Below are 25,214 nucleotides of genomic sequence, written 5' to 3'. Positions count from 1 at the left end.
CCAGCTTCTGCAGGGAACCAGGGTCAGGGCTCTGGTGCTTCTCTCCCCTCCCGGCTTCGGCAGGGACCAGGGTCGGGGTCCTGGTGCTTCTCCCAGCTACCAGCTTCTGCAGGGAACCAGGGTCGGGGCCCTGGCGCTTCTCTCCCCTCTCGGCTTCTGCAGGGACCAGGGTCAGGGCCCTGGTGCTTCTCCCCTCCCAGCTTCTGCAGGGAACCAGGGTCGGGGCCCTGGTGATTCTCTCCCCTCCTGGCTTCTGCATGGACCAGGGTCAGGGCCCCTACAACCTTCTCCCCATTCTACCCTCATCATGTAATAGCCAAGAAAGAATAACGTAGGGCCATTCTGTAGAATGGCGGCTCCATGGCATGAGACAGGCAGACGATATCGCGTAATGCCACACAGGCTTTCAGCCACGGGGTAGGAACAGCCAGCACCAGGCTGTTCTCTACAATGGCAACTAGTGATTACTTAGCAGATGCAGAGGAATGAGACAGAAACAGCAACATCCATTTATGAGCACATGATGGCAGCAGAGCTCTGTGTGTCTTTTAGCTGGAGGTTCTCATGTTCATCTGCAGCTGCGGTCAGCTCTGAAAACCACAGGGACTTTCAATTTCATAGAAAGACACAGCTGAAGGCCTGTTTGTCTTTCCCCCCATTTCCTGCCTACTGCCTAACCAAGTGTCGGACGGGGAGAGATTTTCCAGGTACTTCACTGTTTTTGTGCTGAAAACAATTTCGGGAATGGTGAGTTTGAATGAAAACCCCTCCAAAATAGAACTGGATGGCACTGCACAGCTTTGAGGAGTCTGGCTCAGCATGGGGACGCCTTTCCTCCCTTGTCATCAAGGGTAAAAGGGAAATTGTTCTGATATGGGAATTGAAGGGGAAAGTTAAGAGAGCAGATCCTCACTTGGAGTAAATGGGTGTAGTGCCATTGACTTCAGTACAACTACATTTCTCCTCCAGGCAGGTAAAAATTCTGGACTTAAATGTTCGTGTTGATTTTACATTTGAAATTGTGAGAATGCTAACATGGGGTGAGATTCTGTTTGCCATTACTCATATCAAATAGGACTTTACTCCATGGGTAGATTTACACTAGGCTGAAATGAGACTCCTATCCTCTGACACCCATGGAGTTACTCCTAGTTCAAACTGGGCTGAGTAAAATGAGGAGTTGTAAGTTACTACTCAGTTCTAAATTATGAAGGCTTCTACTATACTTTTTTTGTAGCTAACCTTTTTCTTCCATTTATTACCCAACTTTTCCCCAGTTTAACAGACCTCAAAGATGACCTGCTGTTTTGGAACATCCATGCTGTCCATCACTGCAGTATCTCTGCACCTCACAAACATTAATTAATGTATCTCTACAACTCCCCGGAGTGGTAGGAAACTATGGCTGTCTCCATTTCGTAGACGGAAATGTATTGTCCACGGTCTCCACTGCTCGGTGGAAAGAAGCCAGACGCTAACTGACCAGGGTTTGGAAGAAAATTCACCTACAGAGTGGCTGTTCCTTAAGTGACAACTAGGGTCTAACCTTTCTTGGAATCGTCTTCTACGTTGGCCTAAAGGGACTGATCTAACGCATTGGGCAATTCCTCTGTTCCTGTCACACTCAGAGTATGTTGCTAACAGAAAGTGGGAATCATTAAGAAAGGTATAGATAAGAAAACAGAGAATCTCATATTGCCTCCATATAAATCCATGGTACGCCCACACCTTGAATACTGTGTGCAGATGTGGTCGCCCCACCTCAAAAAAGATAGATTGGAATTGGAAAAGGTTCAGAAAAGGGCAACAACAATAATTAGGGGTATGGAACTGCAAAAAAGTATAGTGGAAGCCTTCATAATTTAGAACTGAGTAGTAACTTACAACTCCTCAATTTACTCAGCCCAGTTTGAACTAGGGGTAACTCCATGGGTGTCAGAGGATAGGAGTCTCATTTCAGCCTAGTGTAAATCTACCCATGGAGTAAAGTCCTATTTGATATGAGTAATGGCAAACAGAATCTCACCCCATGTTAGCATTCTCACAATTTCAAATGTAAAATCAACACAAACATTTAAGTCCAGAATTTTTACCTGCCTGGAGGAGAAATGTAGTTGTACTGAAGTCAATGGCACTACACCCATTTACTCCAAGTGAGGATCTGCTCCCTTAACTTTCCCCTTCAATTCCCATGTCTATAAAATCATGACTGGTGTAGACAAAGTAGATAAGGAAGTGTTGTTTACTACTTCTCATAACACAAGAACTAGGGGTCACCAAATGAAATTAATAGGCAGCAGGTTTAACACAAACAAAAGGAAGTATTTTTTCTCACAATAAACTGTCAGCCTGTGGAACGTTTTGCCTGCTGATGTTGTGGAGGGCAAGAGTATAACAGGGTTCAACAAAGAACTAGATAGTTCATGGAGGATAGGTCCTCAGTGGCTGTTAGCCATTAGGATGGGCAGGGATGGTGTCTCTAGCCTCTGTTTGCCAGAAGCTGGGAACGGGCGACAGGGGATGGATCACTTGATGATTCCCTGTTCTGTTCATTCCCTCTGGGTTACCTGGCATTGGGCACTGTCGGGAGACAGGATACTGGGCTAGATGGACTGTGCCCTCTTATGTTCTCTTGTAAGGGCTGGAGGTTTCAAAGTAGTATAAGGGCATTTTAGATACCCAGCTGTGATTGAATTTTAATGTAGTTTGGGCATCTGTCCATTAGGCACTTTTAAAAGTTCCTGTGTCAAGTCAAGTCTCCAAAGGCCATGCCTTGTGCTTTAACCACAAGCAACAGGGTGGGGAGAGAAAGAGGTGCGGAAAGACACATGGGAGAAGGGAAATTTCTGAAATGCAAAATTATTTGCCTGCCTCGTGGGATATAAGAACATGGGGTGATACCTGCCTTGTTAGTCAGGGGGACTCTTTGACACCAACCCCTTGTGCTAAAGCAAAGGTCAGCAGCGGTCATGCTGTGGCTACGTTGTCTTTGCGTTATGGCCTGGTGCATCTTGTCAGGTGAGCAGCGAGGTGCAGCCTCTTGTAAGGTTGGGGGTTTTCGTGTCTCCAAGGGGTTGATGACATCAGTGGGTCAATCCTTTTGTGCTTACACCAATCTCTGGCAGTTTTATTTTGTAACTGCCACTTCCAAGGTGTCTTGCACCTTCCTCTGAAGGGTCTGTCGGAGATTAGCTGGCTCACTGGTGTGATGGGATAGGATAATTCCTCTGTGTTTCTTTTACAGGCTCCGTGGCAGCTGTCACTTTAACTCAGCCAGGTTCTGCCCGTGCAGAGCCAGGGAGTTCCATTACCCTGGATTGTGTCGTCTCTGGGTATAACATCGATGACCATCATCTCCACTGGGTCCGTCAGGCCCCTGGGAAAGGTCTGGTCTGGGTCACAGCCTTCAGAACAGGTTTCACCACCATCACCGCTAACGAATTCAAAGGCCGGGTCACCCCCTCCACCAGCGGCTCCACTGCCAGGCTAAAGATAGACGGACTGACAGCTGCAGACACGGCTACCTACTACTGTGCACGAGAAACACAGTGCTCGCTTCCCAGCTTCCTCTCCTACAGTAACCTCTGGGGCAAGGGGTTCGTCTCATTGAGCACATCTCTCTGCATGAAATTCAGCCCTCTGCCACTGCCTGCACATTGCAAGAGTCCCAAGGCAGCCCTCAAAATGAGACCCTGGGGTTAAACAGGCCATGCACAGGGTCAACTTCACCCTCAACAATTAATCTTGTGGCCTTACCATAACAGACTGCCCGAGGCGGCACCGTGATCTATTGGCTAGCGCCCTGTGCTAGGAGTCCGGCTCGCTGAGTTCTGACCCATTGCTCTGGGGTGTGGCCTGAGGTAATTCACGACTACCTACCTGCCCCTTTCCTTTCCCACCCTCGGGGTCTCTTGTCGGTTTTATATGATAAGCTCTTCAGAGCCAGGCCTGTTGCTTGCTGCGCTTATGGGCCATGCCAGTTTTGCCACAAGGAACAATAGTAATTAGTAGATTCGTGTATTTTAAGGCCAGAGAGGACCATTAGAATCATCTACTCTAATCGCCTGCGTAACACAGGCCAGAGAACGCAGCACAGCTATTCCTGCACCAGCACCAGAGCTTGCGGCTGAGCGACTGCGCCGATGTTAGAGAGCGTGGAAGAGGGATTAATGGATTTTAAGGCCAGCAGGGACCATGTAGTCTGACCTTCCATAGAGCACAGGCCAAAGAACTTCACCCGTCTGGCTGTCCTGTTGAATTATTTGTTGGCACAGATAGCTATTTCTACATCATTCCTCTATCGTTATTAATGTGCACGCGGTGGCAGAGAAGTTCTCCAGGATGGATCTCTGGGATTTCAGGGGCTGTCATCGCTGCAAGCCACATGGCCTTTCCATTTCATTCCACGTCACAGCTGAAATTCTGAACTTCCCCCATTGACTGCCATCTTCGTAACCAGCACTGTCCAGAGGAGAAAAGATATTCACAAATATTATTCTGTTTTTGTACTGTAACATTTTGGAAGGATGAATAAAAGGCCTTACGAAATAACACTTTAGTGCATTGTGTAGTTTTGGCTAAGCATGAGGCCTTCATGCTATACTGAGTTTGGTTAAAGAGCAATTATTCTGATAAGAGGATCTGAAGTTAAAGGATCAGATGGCAAACTGGTGCAAAGACATGGGCTTCCCTGGAACTACTCTAATATTTCAAATTAAGACAATGCGAGCGTAGAGTGAGATTTTGTTCCTGTTACTCATGTCAGAATCGTGCTTTACTCCATGAGTAGGTCCATTGGAGCTAATGTTTCTCACACCTACATTGCTTTACTCTAGCACTTCTCCTGATTTACACCTGGATGAGGGAGAGGAGAATCAGCCTAAGTGATCCCAGTAGAACTACTCCAGATTTACACCAGAATGTGTGACTGGAGAATTAGCCCTGACGAGTCAATGGAGTTTCCATGGAGACTCAGTCCCATTGACCCCCAGTGGAGTTACTCCTGCTTTACACTGAGGTGAATGAGAAAAGAATAACTCACCTTGATTCCAAAGTATTTGGGGCTCTATTTCTAAAGAGATTCAGGCAATTCTGAACGCACTTGGAAATGCCAGGCTGCCTAACGCTCAATGAAGTGATCGAGTTTTAGTTCCTCAGATGCTTCTGAAAATCCCACTAGGCATCTATATACCTCCTGAAAATCCCACTAGGCATCTATATACCTTCTGAAAATCTGGATCTTACTCCTGATTTGCAACAGGATGAGAGGAGAAGCCCAAATTACACCAGGGGACTTACTCCTAACTCACACCTAGCCTCTGTTTGCCAGAAGCTGGGAATGGGAGACAGGGGATCGATCACTTGATGATTCCCTGTTCTGTTCATTGCCTCTGGGGCACCTGGCATTGGCTGCTGTTGGGAGACAGGACACTGGGCTAGATGGACATTTGGTCTGACCCAGTCTGGCCGTTCTTATGAATGAATGAGGAGAATTGGGCCTGTTACACTTTGAGTAGTCTCAACGGAGTTAAATCACTACTCAGTGTATATGAAATCCTCATCATTTACAACACTTTTATGGTGAAACTTTTTTGTTAATTAATTTGTTAATTTGTAAACTAAGTGCAAAGTGAACCTTCTGTTTACAATCTCCCATGGCTTACATCACAGTATTGTCTGAGCACTTCACGAGCATTTAATGAATTTATAGGCACAGCAACCATGAGTGGTAGGAAGCCAATGCTGGCTGTGGTTTGTGGCTGGAATAAGGAGTTAAACTGAGAATGAGTGAATTGTGCATGGTCTCTGCTGTTCCATGTGAACAAGCCACCCTCTTATTCACCCGGGTTTAGAAGAAAATTACCCTGTGGATAAGTTATTCTATAATTGACTAGTAGGGTCTGTCGTGCACTTTCCTTCAAGAATTTTGCATTGGCCAGTGTTGGTTGGATGAACAGGTCTGATTCATTAGAGCACTCCCTCTGTTCCAGTCACACCCTGAATATGTGGGGGCACTAGTAATAGAGGTTTTCAACAGGGCCGCCCAGAGGGGGGGGGCAAGAGGGGCAATTTGCCCCAGGCCCCGAGCTCCACAGGGGCCCCCACCAGAGTTTTTCGGGGCCCCTGGAGCGGGTCCTCACTTTGCCCGGGGCCCGGCAAACTCTTGCGGGGCCAGGCGCAGGAGCTTCTTCTGCTCCTGGTCTTCGCCGGCGGGGGAGGGGGGTTCCTTCCGCTCCGGGGCGGAAGGACCCCCCGCTGGCGAATTACCGCCGAAGACGGAGTGGGACCCGCCGACGAAGTTCAGCTCGGTCTTCGGCGGTAATTCGGCGGCGGGGGGCCCTTCCGTTAGGGGACCCGCCGCAAATGTGCCCCGAAGACCCGCGGCGGAGCCCCCTCCTCAATTACCGAAGACCGGGCTGCACTTCGGCGGCGGGTCCAGCTTCGGCGGTAATTCGGCGGCGGGGGGGGCCCCGCCACGGGCCTTCGGGGCACTTCGGCGGCGGGTCCTGGAATGGAAGGGCCCCCCGCTGCCAAAGACCCCGGGCCCCCGGAATCCTCTGGGCGGCCCTGTCTAAACGGGGCCCTGTGAACTCTGTGGGCACAGCAGTCGGTTGTGCCCTGGCTTGGCCTTTAAGAACATTCACTTTCTAGCTATCACCGTTCTGACGATCACTTTGAAAATCTGAGCCCAGTGGAAGTGGTGCTTGTGGGTGTGCAGCGAGCCGCAGTCGCTGGCTTGGAGAACGGCCCCGTCATCTCCCCCCGGGGCCTGTGCGATTTGGCATTTTTCCAAGTTACCATAGAATTCTGTGGTTTTGTTGCATCCTAATGGAGAGTGTTTATTTCCTGCCTCCCAGCTGCGCCCCCCCGGCCAGGAGCTGCCTCCTGCTCTCCGGCTTTCCCCACAAGGGGGAGTTAACTGATTAGGGTGCATGCGCCCTGCGCTGTTCATTCCGGGCAGCAGGGAGGCAGCTAAGGGAGCTAAGATGAGCCCTTCATAGTTTCAGAGCTTCCAAGGCCAGAAGGGACCATTGCGACCATCTGCTCTGACCCCCTGCACAGCACAGGCCAGCGACCTGCCCCAAATAACCCCTAGGGCAGAGCGTCTAGAAAAACAGCCCGTCTGGATTCAGAAATCCACCGCGACCCTTGGGAAATGCTCCGGGGGTGAATTACCCTCCCTGTCAAACATTTACTCCTTATTTCCTGCCTGAATTCGGCTAGTTCCCACTTCCGGCCATTGGATCCTGTTATACTTTCTCTGCCAGACTGAAGAGCCCATCATTGAATATTTGTTCCCTGTAGATACTTCTAGACTGTGACCAAGTCTCCCCTTAGCCTCTTCGTTAAGCTCGTAGAGTCCATCACCGTCAGGCATTTTTACTAACCCTTTAATCATTCTCATGGTTCTCCTCTGAGCCCTCTCCAGTTTATCAGCTTCCTTCTGGAGTTGTGGGCACCAGAGCTGGACACAGGATTCCAGCAGCAGAGGTAAAATCATTTTTCTCCCCCCACTTGAGATGCCCGTTTATGCAGCCCAGGATCGCATTAGCTCTTTTGGCCACAGCGTCGCACTGGGAGCTCACACTCAGCTGATTACCCACCCCAAACTCCAAATCTTTTTCAGAGTTCCTGCTTCCCACGATAGAGACGCCCATCCTGTAAGTCTGGCCTGCAGCAGTGGTTCTCAGCCAGGGATACACGTACCCCTGGGGGTAGCAGAGGTCTTGCAGGGGGTGCATCAACTCGTGTAGTTATTTACCTAATTTTACAACAGGCGACATAAAAAGCACTAGCAAAGTCAGTGCAGTAAAAGCTTTTTTATCTGGCATGTTGGGGAAAGGAGGGTGCCGGTAAGTGAAAAATTCCAAACTCCCTCCCAGAGCCCACGCCCCGCAGGAGGGTGGGAGTTTGGGTGTGGGGCTGGGGTTGGGGCATGGAAGGGGGTGCAGGGCATGGGCTCTGGGAGGGAGTTTGGGTGCAGGAGGATGCTCAGGGCAGGGGATTGGGGCATGGGAGGGGGCTCAGGGGGCTGGATCTGGTGGGCACTCACCTCAGGTGGCTCCCTACAAGCGACGACCTGTCCCTGCCGCTCCTAGGCAGAGGCATGGCAGGTGGCTCTGCATGCTGGCTCCACCCTGTCCCGCCCCAAGCACTGGCTCTGCAGCTCCCATTGGCTGGGAACTCAAATAAAGAATTTCCCCATGTTGGCTGCAGCACTTTCTGAGTTAGGAAATTGTTATCTATAATGTTTAGAAATGACAGGATGTTTTAGTGCTGGCAGCATGAGACCGCCGGCATGTGAAACTCAGATTGACGTCCCCCAGGATCAGGCAGCTTTTCCCCCTGCACATTATAGATAGCTGCATAAGGAGCCGGTCATTCAGTTGCCCAGTCTGATTTGGTGGTCTGGAGCAGACACCAGCTAATACACCATCTTGTGCTTTACCTGTTAGGACATTGATCTATAAGCGTTCACGATCACGTTCTTCCAAGTTATCGGTGACTGGGAGACAGGTAATGCCGTTTGGTGGGGATGGATAACTCAGGGGTTTGAGCATTGGCCTGCTAACCCCAGGGAACTGGGGTAAAAATCTGTCTGGGGATTGGTCCTGCTTTGAGCAGAGGGTTGGATTAGATACCGCCTGAGGTCTCTTCCCTAATATTCTATGGTTTAATACATAGAGTGCCACACCCCTCCCCTTTTGCCTTCCTCAGTCCTTGAAACTGGCTAGAACACGAGGCGGGGAAGGCGAGTGTGAGCCAGGCTGCACAGGGGACACTGGCCAGTTGAGGCCTGGAGAATACAAGAAAAAAAAAACCCTAATCATTGCTGGGAACAATTCCTGCTGCATCGTGCGTCACTGAGCACTTTCAGATCCCAGGCCCTGTCGTGTGTGTGTCCAGGGCACATCTCCACTGCAACCCTCCCCAGTGCAGTGAGTCTCAGAGCCAGGTCAACTGACTTGGGCTCACGGGGCTAAAAATAGCAGCGTAGACATTCCTGCTTGGGCTGGAGCCGGTTGCTTGAGTGATGATGACACCTGATGCGGGGGGTGGGTCTCCGAACCTGGCTCCAGCCCCAGTGGGAGCACTCGGCTGGTTTAGCCTGCCAGCCTGGGCTTGTCCTGGGGCTGGTTTTCACACCGGTCTGGGTTCGGTGGAGAGTAACACCGCCTGCAGCAGCCTGGCAGGGGAGGGCGCTGGCTCTGGCGCTGGTAGGACAGGGCCAGCCGGAGGGGCAGGCGAGCAGGGCGGTTGCCCTGAATGACAACTTCTGGGTTGTGGTTTTGTTTCGTGGTGGTGGTTTTGCTCAGCTGTTTGGTGGACACCTAAAATGGGAAAGAAAACTCCACGGGCCCAGCCTGGGAGGGGTGGGAGACGCCCCAGGCCCAGCCCGTTGCTGGGCATCCCTGGGAGGGGAGACGCGTGGGCACCGCGGCCAGAGGTCCCAGAGGCAGGAGGTGATCGGCCAGTGATCTCTGGGCCCTTCGCGCTGATGGGCCAGGCCTAGAATGTGGTGCTAGGGCCAGGCGCTGACCAGAGTGGGCAGGGCCACCGCAGTGCCTCCCGTGCTGGACTGCGCCCGTCTCCTGCCCTGGGGCAGCGCCCGTCTCCAGCTGCTCTGGGCTCACAGAGCCCTTCTCCTGCCCTGAGGCAGCGCCCGTCTCCTGCTGCTCCGGGTGAGCCCGTCTCCTGCCCTGGGGCAGCGCCCGTCTCCTGCTGCTCCAGGCTCACAGAGCCCATCTCCTGCCCTGAGGCAGTGCCCATCTCCTGCTGCTCCGGGTGAGCCCATCTCCTGCCCTGAGGCAGTGCCCGTCTCCTGCTGCTCTCGGCTCACAGAGCCTCTCTCCTGCCCTGAGGCAGCGCCCGTCTCCTGCTGCTCCGGGCTCACAGAGCCTCTCTCCTGCCCTGGGGCAGTGCCCTTCTCCTGCTGCTCCAGGCTCACAGAGCCCATCTCCTGCCCTGAGGCAGTGCCCATCTCCTGCTGCTCCGGGTGAGCCCATCTCCTGCCCTGAGGCAGTGCCCATCTCCTGCTGCTCCGGGTGAGCCCGTCTCCTGCCCTGGGGCAGTGCCCGTCTCCTGCTGCTCCGGGTGAGCCCGTCTCCTGCCCTGGGGCAGCGCCCGTCTCCTGCCGCTCTGGGCTCACAGAGCCTCTCTCCTGCCCTCGGGCAGTGCCCGTCTCCTGCCCTGGGGCAGCGCCCGTCTCCTGCTGCTCCGGGTGAGCCCGTCTCCTGCCCTGGGGCAGTGCCCGTCTCCTGCCCCCGCGGGCTCACAGTCCCTGTCTGGGAGGTGTTGCCCCGGGGTGCTGGGCTGTGCCCCCTGCCCCCCCTCCCTCCCCGCGCAGCAGAGGCGCTGCCCGCTGGCCGGGGCGGCGCGCAGCCCGTGGGAGGAGCCCTCCAGCCCCACGCGGTTCATAATCGCTCTCCGTGCCCTGAAATGTGACTCCCTCCCCGCGCCTCCCGAGCCGGCTGGGACGGGCGCTGGCTCCGGCGGCTCTGACACTCCGGCTCGCTCCTCGCAGGGAGCCCGCGGCGGGCGCAGGGGCCCGGGGCTCGGCCCGGCCCGGACACGATGATCTGCGGCTGGAGGAAGAAATCGCGGCCGGAGCAGCCCCCGCAGGACGGCGGCGGCGGCACCGGGCGCCCGGACCGAGCCTTACACAAAATGGGTAAGTGCCCGGGCCCGATCCTGCGCAGCCCAGACACCCGCCGCCCGGCTGCCCCCGGCCCCCGGCCGAGGCGCACCCCTGGGGGCGGGATCGGGGGGAGCCCGGTTAGCCTGGATCTCGGGGGAGGGGGAGGGGGTGTCTCGGGCCGGGCTCCCGCCAGGGGATCCGGATCCGAACTTCCCCGAAGTGCGGGAGTGTTCGGCCGGGGGGCCCGAAGCCGCGAGGATGGGCGCCGGGGCTCGGCTCGGCGATGCGCCCCGTCCCCACGCTGCGCCCCCGAGCCGGGCCCGACTCCTGCCCCAGCCGGGCGGGTCCCGGTCCCGGGGCAGGAGTTCGCTGCCGGGCGCGGCTCCTGCCCGTCTGCCCCCGAGGGGGGCGAGGGCTGCGCGGGGTCTGCCGGCGGGGCGGGGGGGGTCCGGTTACAGAACCGGCCTCTGGCCCTGTGCTGCTGCCAGGAGCCTTCCCCGGGCCAAGACACCGTCCTGGGGGTGGGGGGGAGGCAGGCCCCAGGGCTCCGGGCCGAGGTGCAGACGGGGGCAGCCCCAGGGCTCTGGGCCGAGGGGCAGACGGGGGCAGCCCCAGGGCTCCGGGCCAAGGGGCAGACGGGGGCAGCCCCAGGGCTCCGGCCGAGGGGCAGATGGGGGCAGCCCCAGGGCTCTGGGCCGAGGTGCAGACGGGGCAGCCCCAGGGCTCCGGGCCGAGGGGCAGACGGGGGCAGCCCCAGGGCTCCGGCCGAGGGGCTGCCGGGGGGGTCCGCCCCCCGGGCTCCGGGCCGAGGGGCAGACGGGGGGGCAGCCCCCCAGGGCTCCGGGGCGAGGTGCAGACGGGGGGGCAGCCCCCAGGGCTCCGGGCCGAGGGGCAGACAGGGGGGGGGCAGCCCCCCAGGGCTCCGGGCCGAGGGGCAGACGGGGGGGCAGCCCCCAGGGCTCCGGGCCAAGGGGCAGACGGGGGGGCAGCCCCCCAGGGCTCCGGGGCGAGGTGCAGACGGGGGGGCAGCCCCCAGGGCTCCGGGCCGAGGTGCAGATGGGGGGGCAGCCCCCCAAGGTAGGAGTGGGCACCATGAGGGGTTAATAGCGGCCTGTGGGCCGGGCACTTGGCTTTATTGTAATCCCCCCTCCCATGTCTGTGGAACACCCCCCCCCCGCCCCTCAGCAGCACCGGGAGCTGAGCCCCCCCCAGAACTGGCCAGGGGGGCGGGTTAAGGACGAAACAGACCCTGCTCCCGGCTGGGGGGCCGCAAGCTGCAGAGGGGGCAGTGGGTGCTGAGAGCTTCCCCAGGATGGGGGCTCTGGCACGGCTGGAGCTGGGCTCTGTGCTGTGAATCTTTGCTGGCCCCTGCCTGTGATAGTCGTGCCTGGGACCCCAGCCCCCTCTGGCGGGGGCCTGCGCTGCCTGGCGGATGCCGGTCCACACTCCCAGCTGGGCAGTGTTCCCATCCATAGAGCTGCCCCACTTTAACTCTCCACTGAGACCTGACTGTGGGGACCTGCCTGGGCTGTGGCCAGGGGCTCCCTTCCTCCAGGGCAAACGACCTGCTGGAGTCTCCCATTGCCATCCATGGGTGCTGCTGAGTCCCACTCAATCCACTTGTCGAGAGGCCCCATGTCCAGCCCTGCCCCAGGCCTTGGTATGTGGCCACTGTTTGTTGGGGATGCCCAAGGAACATGGGGGAGCAAAGAGGCTGCAGCAACTAAGGGGTTAATTAATGCCTGTCAAAGTTAGACTCAGGACTCACAGTTTGTCAGACCACTCTGTTTTATCAGCACAGCGCTCTGCTAATGACACCCAGATAATGTGAGCACCATGCAAGACACAAACTATCTGATTTATACAGAAAAAAGGGTGAGAACTTAACAAGATAACAAAGGAAGCAGAAGCAGATAAGTTTACCTGGGCTAGGCATGCATATCTTATTTCCTTACTAACTATTACCCATCTTCTGTTAATGTTTCGCCATTAGCACCATTGTTTATGCCTAATGTTTCTTTTCCTGGCACCTGTATTTCAACATTTCTTATTTCTGCTTAAAGGTACATACAACATTTCTTTAATCCATTCTTATTTTTACAATATAATTCATTCTACGTTCACATGCCCATATTGTTGCAGTAAATTTTTTGTGCAATAAAATCCACGATTGTTCGCGATCCAAAAGTCAGGTGTCTGGGGGACTGGCTGGTCCCCATGGGGTGTGTGTGCAATACGAGGCCTCTAGGCTGCTTTCACAACTAACCCAGCACAGCAGTGACCACTGCTCAGTGGCTAGTGCACAATGAGTTTGGTGGGTCTCAGTCCCGGTCCCGCATCGCAGCTGGTAGTGAAGGGGCCCCGTGGCTGAGACGTCAAGGCCTGCGTGGGTCCTGCAGCCTCTGTGCTGGATTTCCAAGTGCCCAGCAGCCCCACACGGTGCCTGGTTCTCACAGCTCAGCACCCACAGTGCCCCCAGCATGTAGGGCTCTTTGGAAATCTGGCATCTCCCTGTGACCCCTGAAGGCATCACTCGAGGTGCGTGTGGCCCTTCTCACCAGTGCTAAATAATAACTAAACCCCAAAGCCTGAATGCGGAATTTCTGCTGGGGCGTCTTCTTTTAAACTCAAGCTTTGACTCTGGGAACAGGAGCTTCGAATGCCAGTGAGATGGCCAGAGACCCCAAGCCGGCGTGGATGTGGCCAGGAGCTTATACTGAACCGTACAGCGCAAGCCTTGCAGCGACGGGGCATGTCAGAGATTCAGAGAGCTTAAGGCCAGAAGGGATGATTAGATCACCCAGTCTGACCTCCTGTAGAGCACGGGCCAGAGGGGTTTCCCCAGTCACTCCTCCTGCACTGAGCCCAGTGTTTGATCGAAACCTCTCTTCCAGGCAGGCCCCCAGTCTGCGGCTGATCGGTGACGGCGTTATTATTATTATTTATTATCTGTAGCACTGCAAGGCTCCAGTCGGGGGGCCTAGAGCGGCCATAGGCACACGGAGCTGACTGTCCAGTATCATTCCACCCTTCCAAAGTCCCCACCCCTGTGGACAGCAAGTGCTTTAGTGATGGGAACCGGTCCCAGTATCCGCAGCTCTTTGTTCCGGGGGGTCACTCTATCGCTTTACCTCTGGCCTTGAGGTTGGGTTTTGACTTTGTGATTGATGTGGCTGAGCTAGGAAGAGTGGGTGGGCTAGTGGTTAGAGCGGAAGACACTCAGTCCCGCTGACACCTCGGGAAAGTTGCTGCCTCTCCCTGGGACTCCATTTCCTCATCTGAAAAGTGGGGATAGTGATTCTTTCCCTGGATTGTTTGCAGTGTGGGGAGATGTGTAAGAGCTAAGTCGTAGCACTTATTACACCCAGCGCAGCCCAGCTCCTGGGTTCTGGTTACAAGCAAGTGTGACCCTGGGCAAGTCACTAACCTCTCTGTGCCTCAGTTTACCCAGCTGTAAAATAATACTCCACAGTGCTATGGCTGCCTTAATCTGAGGATCTCAAAGCATTTCACGAGGTGAGTGAGTTAAGCATCACAACCCCCTTGAGAGGCAGGAGAATACTATTATTCCCATTTTTCAGGTGAGGAAAGTGAGGCACAGAGAGGGGAAATGACTTGCCTAAGGAGCCAGTGGCAGAGCCAGAACTAAAACCCACATCTCCTGACTCCCAGTCCTGTGCATCAGCCACAAGACTCCTGTAGGTGAGAATAATACCGAACTTACGTGCCTTGAGGGCAAGGGCTTGTCTACATGGGGGCATTATGTTTCAGTAACTGTAGCTAGTGCACACTCAGATAACCTGTGTAAATACAACACAGTTCTGCAGAGCACGCGCGCCGGCTCAATAATATGTACTCTATAATCCGGTTTGCAAGTGTATTAAAGCTCCCTGAGACCGGTTCCCACACGCTAGCATTGCATTCTCCGTGGCTGTCGTGGTGGAACTGCAGCTGACTCAAGTGCAGCAGTGAAGGGGTTAAGGTGCTAGTTGCCATGGGGGAAATGTTAGGCAACCTTAAGCTTTCCTCCAGGGAAAAGCAGGGCCTGGCACTGCCGGGTGTGTGGAAGCCAGGCAGGCAGGACCATGGCACACAGGGAGTTAGGCACCTATTTGCCTCTTTAGGCACCTCAATCCACCTTTTAGGCCCCACTGACATTCCCAAAAGTGCCCCTCAGCTGCCAGCGAACCCCACTGGCACCCAAGTGTCTGCTGGCCCCACAGCTAATGAGCAGCCGGGTTCTCAAGCCAGGCGTTCGCCACCGGGCCCGAGCCCGTCCGTGCTCTCGGGGCGCCTGACAAGGGACAACGGCGGGCGAGCAGGCTGGGAATTCGTGTGTGTCCTGCTGGCCGTGGGAGACCCTGCCTGATCTGCAGCAGGGACGTGAACCCGGGTCTCCCGCAGCCCAGCCGAGAGCCCAGCCACCAGGCTGGTCTGGGTGGGGCTGGCTCTCTCCTGCTGGAGCCTTTTCACTTTGTTCCTGGGCCAGGGAGACTGACTCGGTCAGCTGGGGGTCGGGGCGCTGCTCCAGGGTCTAGCTAGTCAGTTACAGCCAGGCCGACCTAGCAGGGACCCGCCACCTCCGGGTGAGCGCGTTGGCCCCTGGGTGACGGGCTCCCTTCACAAGCCTGGCTGGGCTATCTCGGCCGCTGACCTGGCTCACACTTCAGGCTCCCAAGTGGAGGGATTCCAGCCTGTCAGTCAAGGCCCCCAGACCTTCGGGGAGCTGGGCGCTGAGCCCTGCCCCCTTGCTCCGCATTTCACTCCTGTTTGGAGACCCCCTGCTCGGCGGGCTGTCTCCTGCGGGTCCCTGACTCTCCCCATGCATCGAATGGGGAGCCCAGGCACCCAGCTCGGGGCTGGGGCCTCCATGAGGCGGCTGTTCCAGTGCCCAGCACTGCAGGGCCCAGGTACCTCGGTGGGTCTGGCCCTCGGATCGAGAGAGCTCAGGTGCCCTTTTCAACTTGATGAGACTCCTGGAAGCCTTCGGGCCCAGACACCTGTAAGTTACACACCCCTGGGCTAGCTTCCTTTCCGGCTGAGTGCCTCCGCGGCCATCGGAGCGCGATTTGTCCTGCGACAGCGAGCTCAGCGCACGTGTGCCGGCCGGGGGGCCTGACCCGGGTTGTTGTGGGCCCTGAGCTATCAGTGCGGGGCTGGGGCTGGAGCTGGGGCTGGGGGACACGGGGATCCCAGGACGTGTTAGTGAGCAGTCTGTGGAACAGTGAGTGAGTGAGCCCAGGGGCTCTGTGTTACGCCTGGGGCAGGGAAAGGGTGATCCGGGGGGGAGAAGGCAGCATCTGATGGAGTCAGGTCAGGTTGAAACCCTCCTGTCTCCTGGGGAACCGAAGCTTCCACCAGCCCCAGCAAGGAGCATTCGGTTCAGTTTCCCGCACACCTCACCTGACAGCAGGGATGGAGTGAGGGGGAATGAATCCCCCAGTGGCTCGTCTGAATGAGGTGCTGTGTGTCCCCTGGATCTGTCCAGCAAACGGGACTTACCCCCCTGCCCCACACTGGGGCCTGGGCTGGATAAATCTGCCTTTGGATGTGCACCGTTTGCCTGGTTTTTCTCCCATCATCCTCTGCTTTCCCCCAGCCCGGCAGTGGGGCAGGGACTCCCTGGGGGGGCTTCCAGGGGTGGGAAGCAGAAATGCTCTTACACCTGTGAGTGAGAGAGAGAATTTTGCTCCGGTGACTGGTGCTCGATTGACATTTTCAGGGGCAAATCCTCTAGCCACAGAGCTGGGGTGTGTGTGGAGACAGAGCGAGATGGACCGTGGCCCATTCCTGCTCAGGCTGCCCCCAGAACTGGCTCCTTGCTGGGGGTTTGCAATGCAGCCACCTAACCACTTGGCATAAAGCTAAGACTTGGCAAATTGCTTCTATTTTCTCTCCTCCCTGCCCCCTCCCCCGCCCCGGTGATGCCCAGGGGGCCCTTCCCAGGTTGCTCTTGGGAGGAGGATGCTGGATGGGGCTGGGCTGCACAGGCAGGGGGGTGGAATGCAAAAGGCTGAGGCCCCTGCACATGGGGGAGGGGAGAGGACAGTGCAGATCCAGTGAGTCTGAGACAAGGACAGTAACTGTGAGTGCAGGGAGTCCAGGTCTTTAGCTTGCAGGGCCTGCCTGGCCATTCCCCTGCACCTCTTGCAGTCAGTCACAGCAGTGCAAAGGGTGCAAATCGCTCCCTTCCCCGCTTGGCAGCATTTCACGCTTACTTTGCACTGGTGTAAACGGTGACACACGGTGCCGGGCAGTGGAGAACCTGGCCCCAAGTCTGTGTAATCTCGTGGACCCTCTGGCCTGCACCAGACGGGGCGGAGTGCTCTGCCGTGAAGCAGGAGACTTCTCTGTAGTTCCCGTGGCGTGTGTGTGGCTGTGCCGGGGCAGATGGGACTCGCACCCACAGGGAGCGGAGATGGAGCAGGAAGGGGCCATTGCCACAACGTCGGCTTTCTGGCCACTGGCGGGATTCTGATGCGCTTTAACTGGTGTCAATCCGGAGTCACTGCACTGGCTCCAGACTTGCTCCGATGTCACTGCGATCTGACTCTGTAGCTGCAGTTAAATGCCGTGAGCTGCCACCCTACGATAGGCCAGGGCTCGTGTAAGCAAGTGAGACTGGCACGCAAGCGCCCGTGGCGGCCAGGGCCCAGAGGGGCCATGTGGGTAGAGGGCTGCGTGGCAGGCAGTAGGCACAGCTGTGTGGGTGCTGGGGGGTCGGTAAGGGCCCAGGCACTAGTGTCTGAGCTCCCCTCTTACCAGGAGCTGCTGGCTGGGCTGCTCCTGGACTCGGAGTCCCATTGCCTCTGCCTGTGTGCGGACGAGCTCATCAAAACAAGGCTCAACAGATCAGGCTGCTGCGTGTCAGCACGTGGGGCCCGACCTGCCAACAGGCTGCAGCAGCAGCACCCTGCCCTGCTCAGGGAGCCAGACGGAGCCAAACCTCCTCCCCCTGCCCTGCCCAGGGAGGGCTCCCCGGCCTGCTGCAGGGGCCAGGTTCGCTGGGACACATCCGGGAGATCCCAGGGACTCAGCGGAACAGGATTTTGTCTGAGATCGTGGATACAGGGTCCTCCTTCTGCCCATCCCCCGTCCCCTTGGAACCTGGGCTATTGGTGCTAGCGAAGGAGCAGTGACTCGGGATGGCTGGTGTGTCTGCGCCCCTGCAAGGTGAGTGCCTGCCTGAACGGGCTGGGTACCAGCTCTCCTTGGGGAGAGGGGCTGCTTGGGGCTTTGGGTCCCCGCCGAGCCAGCCACAATCTGGACTGAGACGTGCCAGTCCTCTCCCAGCCTCAGCCGAAGCAGTGCCAGGAGTAGGGCTTGGGGTGGGGTGGGGGGTCATCCTCTCAGGGGCTAAGCAGGGTCAGGCCAGTACTTTGGTGGGACGGCTGTGGTGCTGCAGGGTGTGGAGGGGCGAGTGCGCGGGTGGCATTGCCCTAGCTGGCACCATGCCCCCAATCTGTGCTGCACGGCTGGGAGAGCGCTTCGTCAAATGGGACATACCACCGAGCTCGCCCCGCCTTACCCTCTGGCTCCGTGTCCTGGTTGCCCCCGCAGGCCCGGCTGCTGCAGTGTGTGTGCCCGTTGTACATGAATCACATCTCCTGCCAGCCAACTGCAAAGCCCGTGCATTTTCAAGCCCAATTCCCCCAGACGGGCATCTCTGGGAACCTAATGTCCTAGCCAAATCCCGACCTGGGTAACTGCCTTCACCCTCTCTAAGTTCCCTCTGCAGCCTCAGCTGGGTATTACTTTCTATTTCTCCCACGCTGCTGCAAACTGTTATGCTGTGCCGTTCAACATCTGCTGCTTTCCACCCCAGAGGTGGCTGCATTTTAGTGAAGTGAGAGTGCTTTGGGGTAAATTCTCTGGCATGTATTCAGGCGAGATGCTGATTTCAAAGGGGCCATGCTTCCTCCCGATGGTCTCATTCAAAGTCTCCATGGCCGAAGTGCGTCTGGCTGGCATTCCCGTAGGTACCCAGCTGTATCTAAGGGGTCAAGAGATGGCCTTTCTTTTCCAAATTAAATAATCAGTGATCCTTGTGATCAACAACCTCAGATGGAGGCAGGTGGGTCAGGCCAGACCGTGGGTTACTGGTTCTCCAAAGCCAAGATGTGCTTCTCGTTCCTACCCCTGCTGGGGCTGAGAACTGGAGCAGGTTGGGAGATTTTCTAGGATACGTTTATTTGTCAGAAAATGAAACCAAACCTTTTTGCAGAAAGGAGAGAGTGAGCGAGAGCCAGAGCATGCCCCATAGCAGCTGCTCGCCTGGTGGTCGGGCCCTCCCCTGCGCGGGGGGAGACCGAGTTCGAGTCCTTGCCCTGAACCAGGCAGAGCAGAGCGCCGAGGCGTGGCTACGCCGGGGTGGGCTCGCTCTGCTTTCTGCAAGGGCTCGATTTCAGTCCAATGCAGAATGAAAACAAATGTTGGAACCACAATGGTTTTTGTGAGCTGGAATTCTTGTGCCTCGCCCAGCCCTCGGAGACCCTCTCACCGAAGTCTGTAGGAGGGGAGGGTGCTGGGAGGCTCTGCAGCGTCCCTCTCACAGGATTAGACCCCCTCCCCCCGCTGCATGTTTGTTGCCCAGAGAAGCCAAAGGCAGCCCTGGCTTGCACCCGGGGTGACCTCTGAGAGGTGTGTCTGGGAACAGCAGCGGGGTGTGCGGCAGGCCAGCCTTCGGCTCAGGCCCCGGGAAGTCATTTGGCAAGAGAAATATTATTGTTCTGGGCAGGATGCAGTCAGCACCCAGCCACGATTGTTTGGAAGGCTGAATGTTTTCGGCACATTAGCACACGGGCAGCTCGCAGCGGGAATGCTTCACCCTGGAGCCTGAACTTGTGCTAATGCGCACACGTGGGTGTGTGTGTGAGGATGCCTGTGCGTATAGACGTGCGTCCGTGAGTCGTGTGTGTCCGTGAGTCTGTGGATGTTAATATGCATGTGCATATATACGTGTGTGTGTGTGTGTGTGTGTCCGTACATGTGCGTCCATGAGTCTGTGTGTGTGTGTGTGTCCATGAGTCTGTGTTTATGTGCATATATACGTGTGTGTCCATCTGTTCATGTGTCCATGTGGTCCGTGCAAGTGTGTGTCCATGCGTCTGTGTTTGTGTGTGTGCCAGTGCATATATACGTGTGTCCATCAGAGGTGCTGGACCTAGGGGTGCTGGGGGTGCCACACCCCCCTGGCCTGATTTGGTTTCCATCAGAGGCAGGGTTTACAGTTTGGTTCAGTGGCTCTCGGCCCCCCACTGTGCACATTGTCCCAGCCCCCGTGGTGTCCGGGTGTGCTGCTGCCGGGTGTTGCTGTGCTTGCTGGAGCGCTAACCGGCTGTGAGCACGTCTCAGAGGGAGGGGATGCAGCCTGCTGTGTGCTGGAGGAGCGAGGGGCAGACGTGGAGGGCGCTTTGGGCTGGTCTGTGGTGAGTGCCCGGGGGCTGTGCCAGGAAGGGCCCACCCCAGCGCACTACCCCAGGCATGGATGGACACACCCGCCCCTGCTGAGCGGAGCAGTGCAGCGGTGCGGGAGGAATTCCTCCCCTTGGGAGGGTACGGATGGCTGGGGAAGAATGTCACAGCTCCGGGGTTAATCGCAGTCTTTCCAACCTGCCTAACCTGCCTGGCGTGGGGCACCTGGCAGGACGGGCTCTGCCCTGGCATAGTAGGGAGTTTGCTTCTGTGCCTGCGTCTGCTAACGCAGGGGTGCGCAAAGCCCGGCCGCCACTTGTTCAGGGAAAGCCCCTGGTGGGCCGGGCCGGTTTGTTTACCTGCCGCGTCCGCAGGTTCGGCCAATTGCGGCTCCCACTGGCCGCGGTTCGCTGCTCCAGACCAGTGGGGGCTGCGGGAAGCGGCGCGGGCCGAGGGATGTGCTGGTCGCCCTTTCCGCAGCCCCCATTGGCCTGGAGTGGCGACCCTCGGCCAGTGGGAGCCACGATCGGCCGAACCTGCGGACACGGCAGGTAATTAAACCGGCCCAGCCCGCCCCAGGGGCTTTCCCTGAACAAGCGGCGGCCCGGCTTTGAGAACCGCTGTTCTAACGGATCTGGGCACTGGGCTCATTCGGGACAGGGGCAGCTCAGACCAGTCCCCATGGCAGCACGGCACGGTCATTGCCCTGACAGGAAACCTCTACCAGCTCCAAGCACCCTTCCTCAGCCACTCCACCACACCAGCCCTGTGGGGTGCTTGGCTCAGCGGCCCTGGGGGCACCAGCTGGCTCGGGGGCTGTGCACAGAGGAGGGATGCACTAGCTGGGACACTTTGCCTCTCTGTAGCGCTTCTCGTCCGAGAGCCTCGTAGCGTTTTGCACACGTCCGTGCATTCAGCTCCCGGTGCCCAGGGGGATGCAGGAACGCGACCCCTGCTTAGGGGTGTGGGCGACAGCCAGGATCAGAACCAGCCACTCCTGTGCCAAGCACCTACCAGGTGCCAGGTCCGAGGGGGCTGAGCTCGGTGGAGCTGGTCCGCGGTGATGGGACACTGGCACACGCTGCCATGGGGTGCCCGAGGAGGAATGCACACCACCAGTCGGGAAGGGGTTAATAGACATTCCCTCCAACAGGAGACACTGGCAAAGCACAGACCAGCCGGGGGTGAGATCAGCCCCCAAATCCTTCCCAGCCGGCCTGTGGGGAGGAGAACTCTTCACCCGGCTCCATGTCCACCACGGCGTGACGCGGGCCCTGAGTGCCAGGCCAGCTTGGGCACATACCAGCAATGCCGATCGTGCCTGAGCCGAGTTCCTGCTGCCTTTACCAGCCGGGGGCCCGGCCTCTCCACAACGCCCAGGGCCAAAGATGTGCTGTAACGCGGGGCTAAAAATAGCCTCTTGCGTAACTCGCATGCGCCCAGGCAGGGGCCATGGGCACGTGCACCTCACATCACACCCAAAGAGCTGATTGAAATAGACACTCTACAGGATGCAGCAGGGTTCATTAAAGCCTAACGAGATGATCCTAATGACTGAGTTATTATAACAGAGGGGAGGAGAATGTGCAGCGTCGGGTTAACCCTGGGTCCAGGGCTGCAGGCGTGGCTGGGGGCAGCTCTCGGCAGGGCATTCGAGGGGGGGTTGTCCATGGGGGACAAGGGCCAGTGGAGTCTGAGGAGGGCTGTGAAGATTTTTAGGCGCTGCAGGAAGTGACGCCCATAGGGTCTAGATTGACAGGTCCCTGCAGCCTTCTGATTGGCCCATGCTCGTTATTTAACCCTGGAGGGTGGCCCAGGCTGTTGGCTGATTGCCAGTCTTCCACCCAAGCCCGACCTTGAGCCTGATTCCAACTTGGAGACCACCTCTGATCTCTGCCTGCGACCCCCGCCTGACCCTGGCTCTTGCTGCTTGCCCTGATCCCTGCTCGCTGACTGTCCTGCCTCCTGGCCGTCCCTGCCCCCCAGCTGGGACCGCTAGGCCTGCCTGCCAAGCCACCGTCCCGTACGAGGGGCACTGTCACAACCAGGGCGAGGGTGGGCAGGCCAGTGCCCTGGCAGCCCGACCATGGCAGCCGGGTGGTGGCACAGCGGCAGCCGCTGGCACAGAGCTGGGGTCGAGTCCAACCCCGCAGAACCTCCTAGGCACTGCCTGCCGAGACGGCTCTGGGGCAGGCTCGCGAGGGGCCCTTGGCCAAGCCACTGAGTCCTGCCCTGTCGTAAGCAGCTGCTGGGTTTTGGGGCCTCCGGTTTGAGCTGCTCAGCATGAGACCCAGAGGGACGGATTCCCCAAAGCTCTCAGCGTGGGCCCCTGTGAGAACCGACTGACTGTGGGGGCCGTGGGCCCTGAGCCCTTTCTGCCTGGTGGTGCCGGTGCTGCATAGACACTGAGTGGGAGCCAGCGCCCTGAGGCCCCTGCAGTCTGAGCATTGGCCTACTAAACCCAGGGTTGTGAGTTCAATCCTTGAGGGGGCCACTTAAGGATCTGGGGCAAAAATTGGTCCTGCTAGTGAAGGCAGAGGGCTGGACTCAATGACCTTTCAAGGTCCTTTCCAGTTCTAGGAGATTGGTATATCTCCAATTATTACCTAATAGACAAGACAGGCAGAAGGCAACAGGCCACAAGACTCGCCCAGGGGGTTCCTGTGATTTCTAATTGTTTTTACTTTCCATGGTAGGACATTTTAAAGAAAGAAATCCACGTTTGCCTGCAAGTGTGGCACACCACGGCCCTCTGAGCCAGTTCGGTAGCGGAGGCACCTCTCTGGCCCCATCACTGCACTATCCTAGCACGTCACAGTTTTTAATGTCTTCCCCGCAGCGCTCTTATCCCTGTTGTGCAGGAGGGAAACTGAGGCACTGGGAGGTGCGGAGACTTGCCCAAGGTCACCCAGGAAGCCTGTGGCAGAGTAGGGAATTGAAGTCTAGTTTCCAACATCCCCCCAAGTGCCATAACCCCTTTGCCATGCTTCCGCTCTGCAGCTGAGGCTTGCTAGCTGTATACTGATCTGGCACTCACCAGCAGAGTGCCTGAGCCTCACGGCTATTTGTGGGGTTAACCTCACAACCCCTCTATGAGCCAGGGAAATCTATCCCCATTGTACAGAAGAGGAACTAAGGCACAGGGTAGATTAAGTGACACAGCCAGGGTGACACAGCACGTCAGTGGCCGAGCCAGAAACTGGGCCAGGTTTCCTGAGTCCCGGGACCATCCGTTTTACATTAAAAGCAGTAATGGACCATAAACAAAATGGAAATTGACTTTGTGGATTTCCATTGTCTCAGCTCAGGGGAGTGCAGGGTGGGAGGGGAGAGGCAAACACCGTCTAAACAGCAGAAAGTTAACTAGATCTTTTAAAAAAAGCTTCAATCTCTGCTGTTAGGAACAGAGGCAAAGGAAGTGACTGTGGTGTCCTTACACCGAGTGTCCCTTTAAAACGTCGCGGGAACCTAGTTTCACAGAGAAGAGAAAATGCAAGAATGAAGGGTCAGTACCCGACTGCGGTTTTGGAGAAGAGCTGGAAGAGTCTTAGTGTGGCTGAGCCCGGGGTGCGCTTGCGCTGCACCTGCCAGCAAGCAGGAGAGTCGCGTGTCTAGAGGGGCCCACCATGACCAAAGCCCCAGGCTCACGAGCAAAGACCTGAACCGGCTTTGTGCATTTCACAGGCTTAACCCTGGTGTTACCTCCCAGTGCCCTGTGACCTCACGTAACCTCTGCAGCGGTTTCTCTGCGCCCATCTGCCTGGCTTCGTTCCCCTTCCCCACCTGGAATGTAGAACAGTTTATGGCCAGGGACAGACCGGCCAACACAATTTTTCTGCCTAATCTAAACTGCCGTTCTCAGCAAGAGAAACAGTTTGGACAGCAGGCCCGGTGACTCACCTCCATTTCCTGCGTTACTCAGAGGCTCCCAGTGGTGCCTCCAACCCACGCGAGGCCCCGCCCAGGGAAGAGAAGGAAACACTGACCCTATGGGCTGGTTGTGGACAATTCCATTTGGGATCTTTTTCCTGGGCAGCTCCTTGTGGCAGCGTGAAAGCGAGGAGTGAGGTTATGGCTTGGGTTGTGATGTGAGATCAGTACCACCACCTGCCTCCCTGCCTGAGCCACCCTGGCCTGACCCCGTATTGTTACTGCAAAGATCAGGGCCCCCTTGTGCCAGGCAGCACCCATGCACATCCAGAAAGACGGGCCCTGCTCCACCGACCACACAGACAGAGTGGGGGAGAGGGCAAAGTGATATGGCAGAGGTCACGCGGCAGGTCAGTGGCAAGGCTGGGAATGGCGCCCCGGTGTGCTGGCTGCTGGACCGCTTTGTGGCTGTGGGAGGCCTTTGAATAAGGAATCGCTAGCTGAGAATTCTCTGCTTGGCCCTGCCAGGGCAGCACCTTGCCTACAAGATGCCAGGCCCAGGGGAATGGGCTGCCACCTCTGAGGTGCAAAATCCAGGAGCTCTGGGATGATCTGGAGCCCATAACACTGGACAGCTGGCAGCACGCACACAGCACCCTTCTGGGTTTCCTGGGACAGCGCCCACAAAAAAGGGACGAGTCTGGGAGAACCTGGAGCGGAGCCTGGCCTGTGGCGGACTGTGAGTCTGTGTGTGGTGTAAAACGGGAGGGAGGGACGATGTTAAAAGGAGTCACAGACTTGAGCAATTCCCCTCTGGCATGATGCTTGTGCAGCTTTCTTACAGCAGCTGAAATCCCTTGTTTACAACTCCCCTGTGTATTAATGGTCATTTCACACCCTCCTTGGTTGTCACTGGGGAACTGACAGTGGAGGACTCAGACTAACACTCTCAAACCCATATTGCTGCAACAACCATACGGCACAATCTCATAACTTCATACGCACTAAGGATATAGATATTTGGACAGAACAATGGGTTTCAGCCTTTCCTCGGCTATCTTACAGGGCATGGCTTTGTATGAAATATATCACAATTCTATGACGGGGTGACTATGGGGGTTCCAGGGTGCTGCTTTGAGGTACAGAGTACTCTGGGGAAACCGAGGCACAGAGCAGCGAAATGATTTTCCCATGGCAAGCTGATGGCAGTCAGAATTAACCCTCAGGAGTGCCAGCTGCCAGGCCCAGAGGCTACCCACAGCGTCTTCACTGGGCTGGCGTTAGAGATTTG

At 57.0% G+C, this 25,214-nt stretch overlaps 1 protein-coding gene and 1 gene segment (V, D, J or C); both read left to right on the top strand.

Moving 5' to 3' along the window:
- Positions 1 to 2,569: 2,569 nt before the first annotated feature.
- On the top strand, positions 2,570 to 4,533 carry LOC120385021. The segment is given in 2 exon segments: positions 2,570 to 3,018; positions 3,245 to 4,533. Coding segments are annotated over 2 exon segments (507 nt in total).
- Positions 4,534 to 10,475: 5,942 nt separating this feature from the next.
- PLCD3 (phospholipase C delta 3) overlaps positions 10,476 to 25,214 on the top strand; it is a 50,819-nt gene continuing 36,080 nt past the window's right edge. The window contains exon 1 of the mRNA XM_039504324.1: positions 10,476 to 10,672. Coding sequence (XP_039360258.1) covers positions 10,576 to 10,672 — 97 coding nt within the window. The 5' untranslated portion in view covers positions 10,476 to 10,575. The remainder of the gene's footprint in view (positions 10,673 to 25,214) is intronic.

This window comes from Mauremys reevesii, linkage group 17 (assembly GCF_016161935.1).
Source record: "Mauremys reevesii isolate NIE-2019 linkage group 17, ASM1616193v1, whole genome shotgun sequence".
Lineage (NCBI taxonomy): Eukaryota > Metazoa > Chordata > Testudines > Geoemydidae > Mauremys > Mauremys reevesii.
This window is presented reverse-complemented; position numbering and strand designations above follow the sequence as displayed.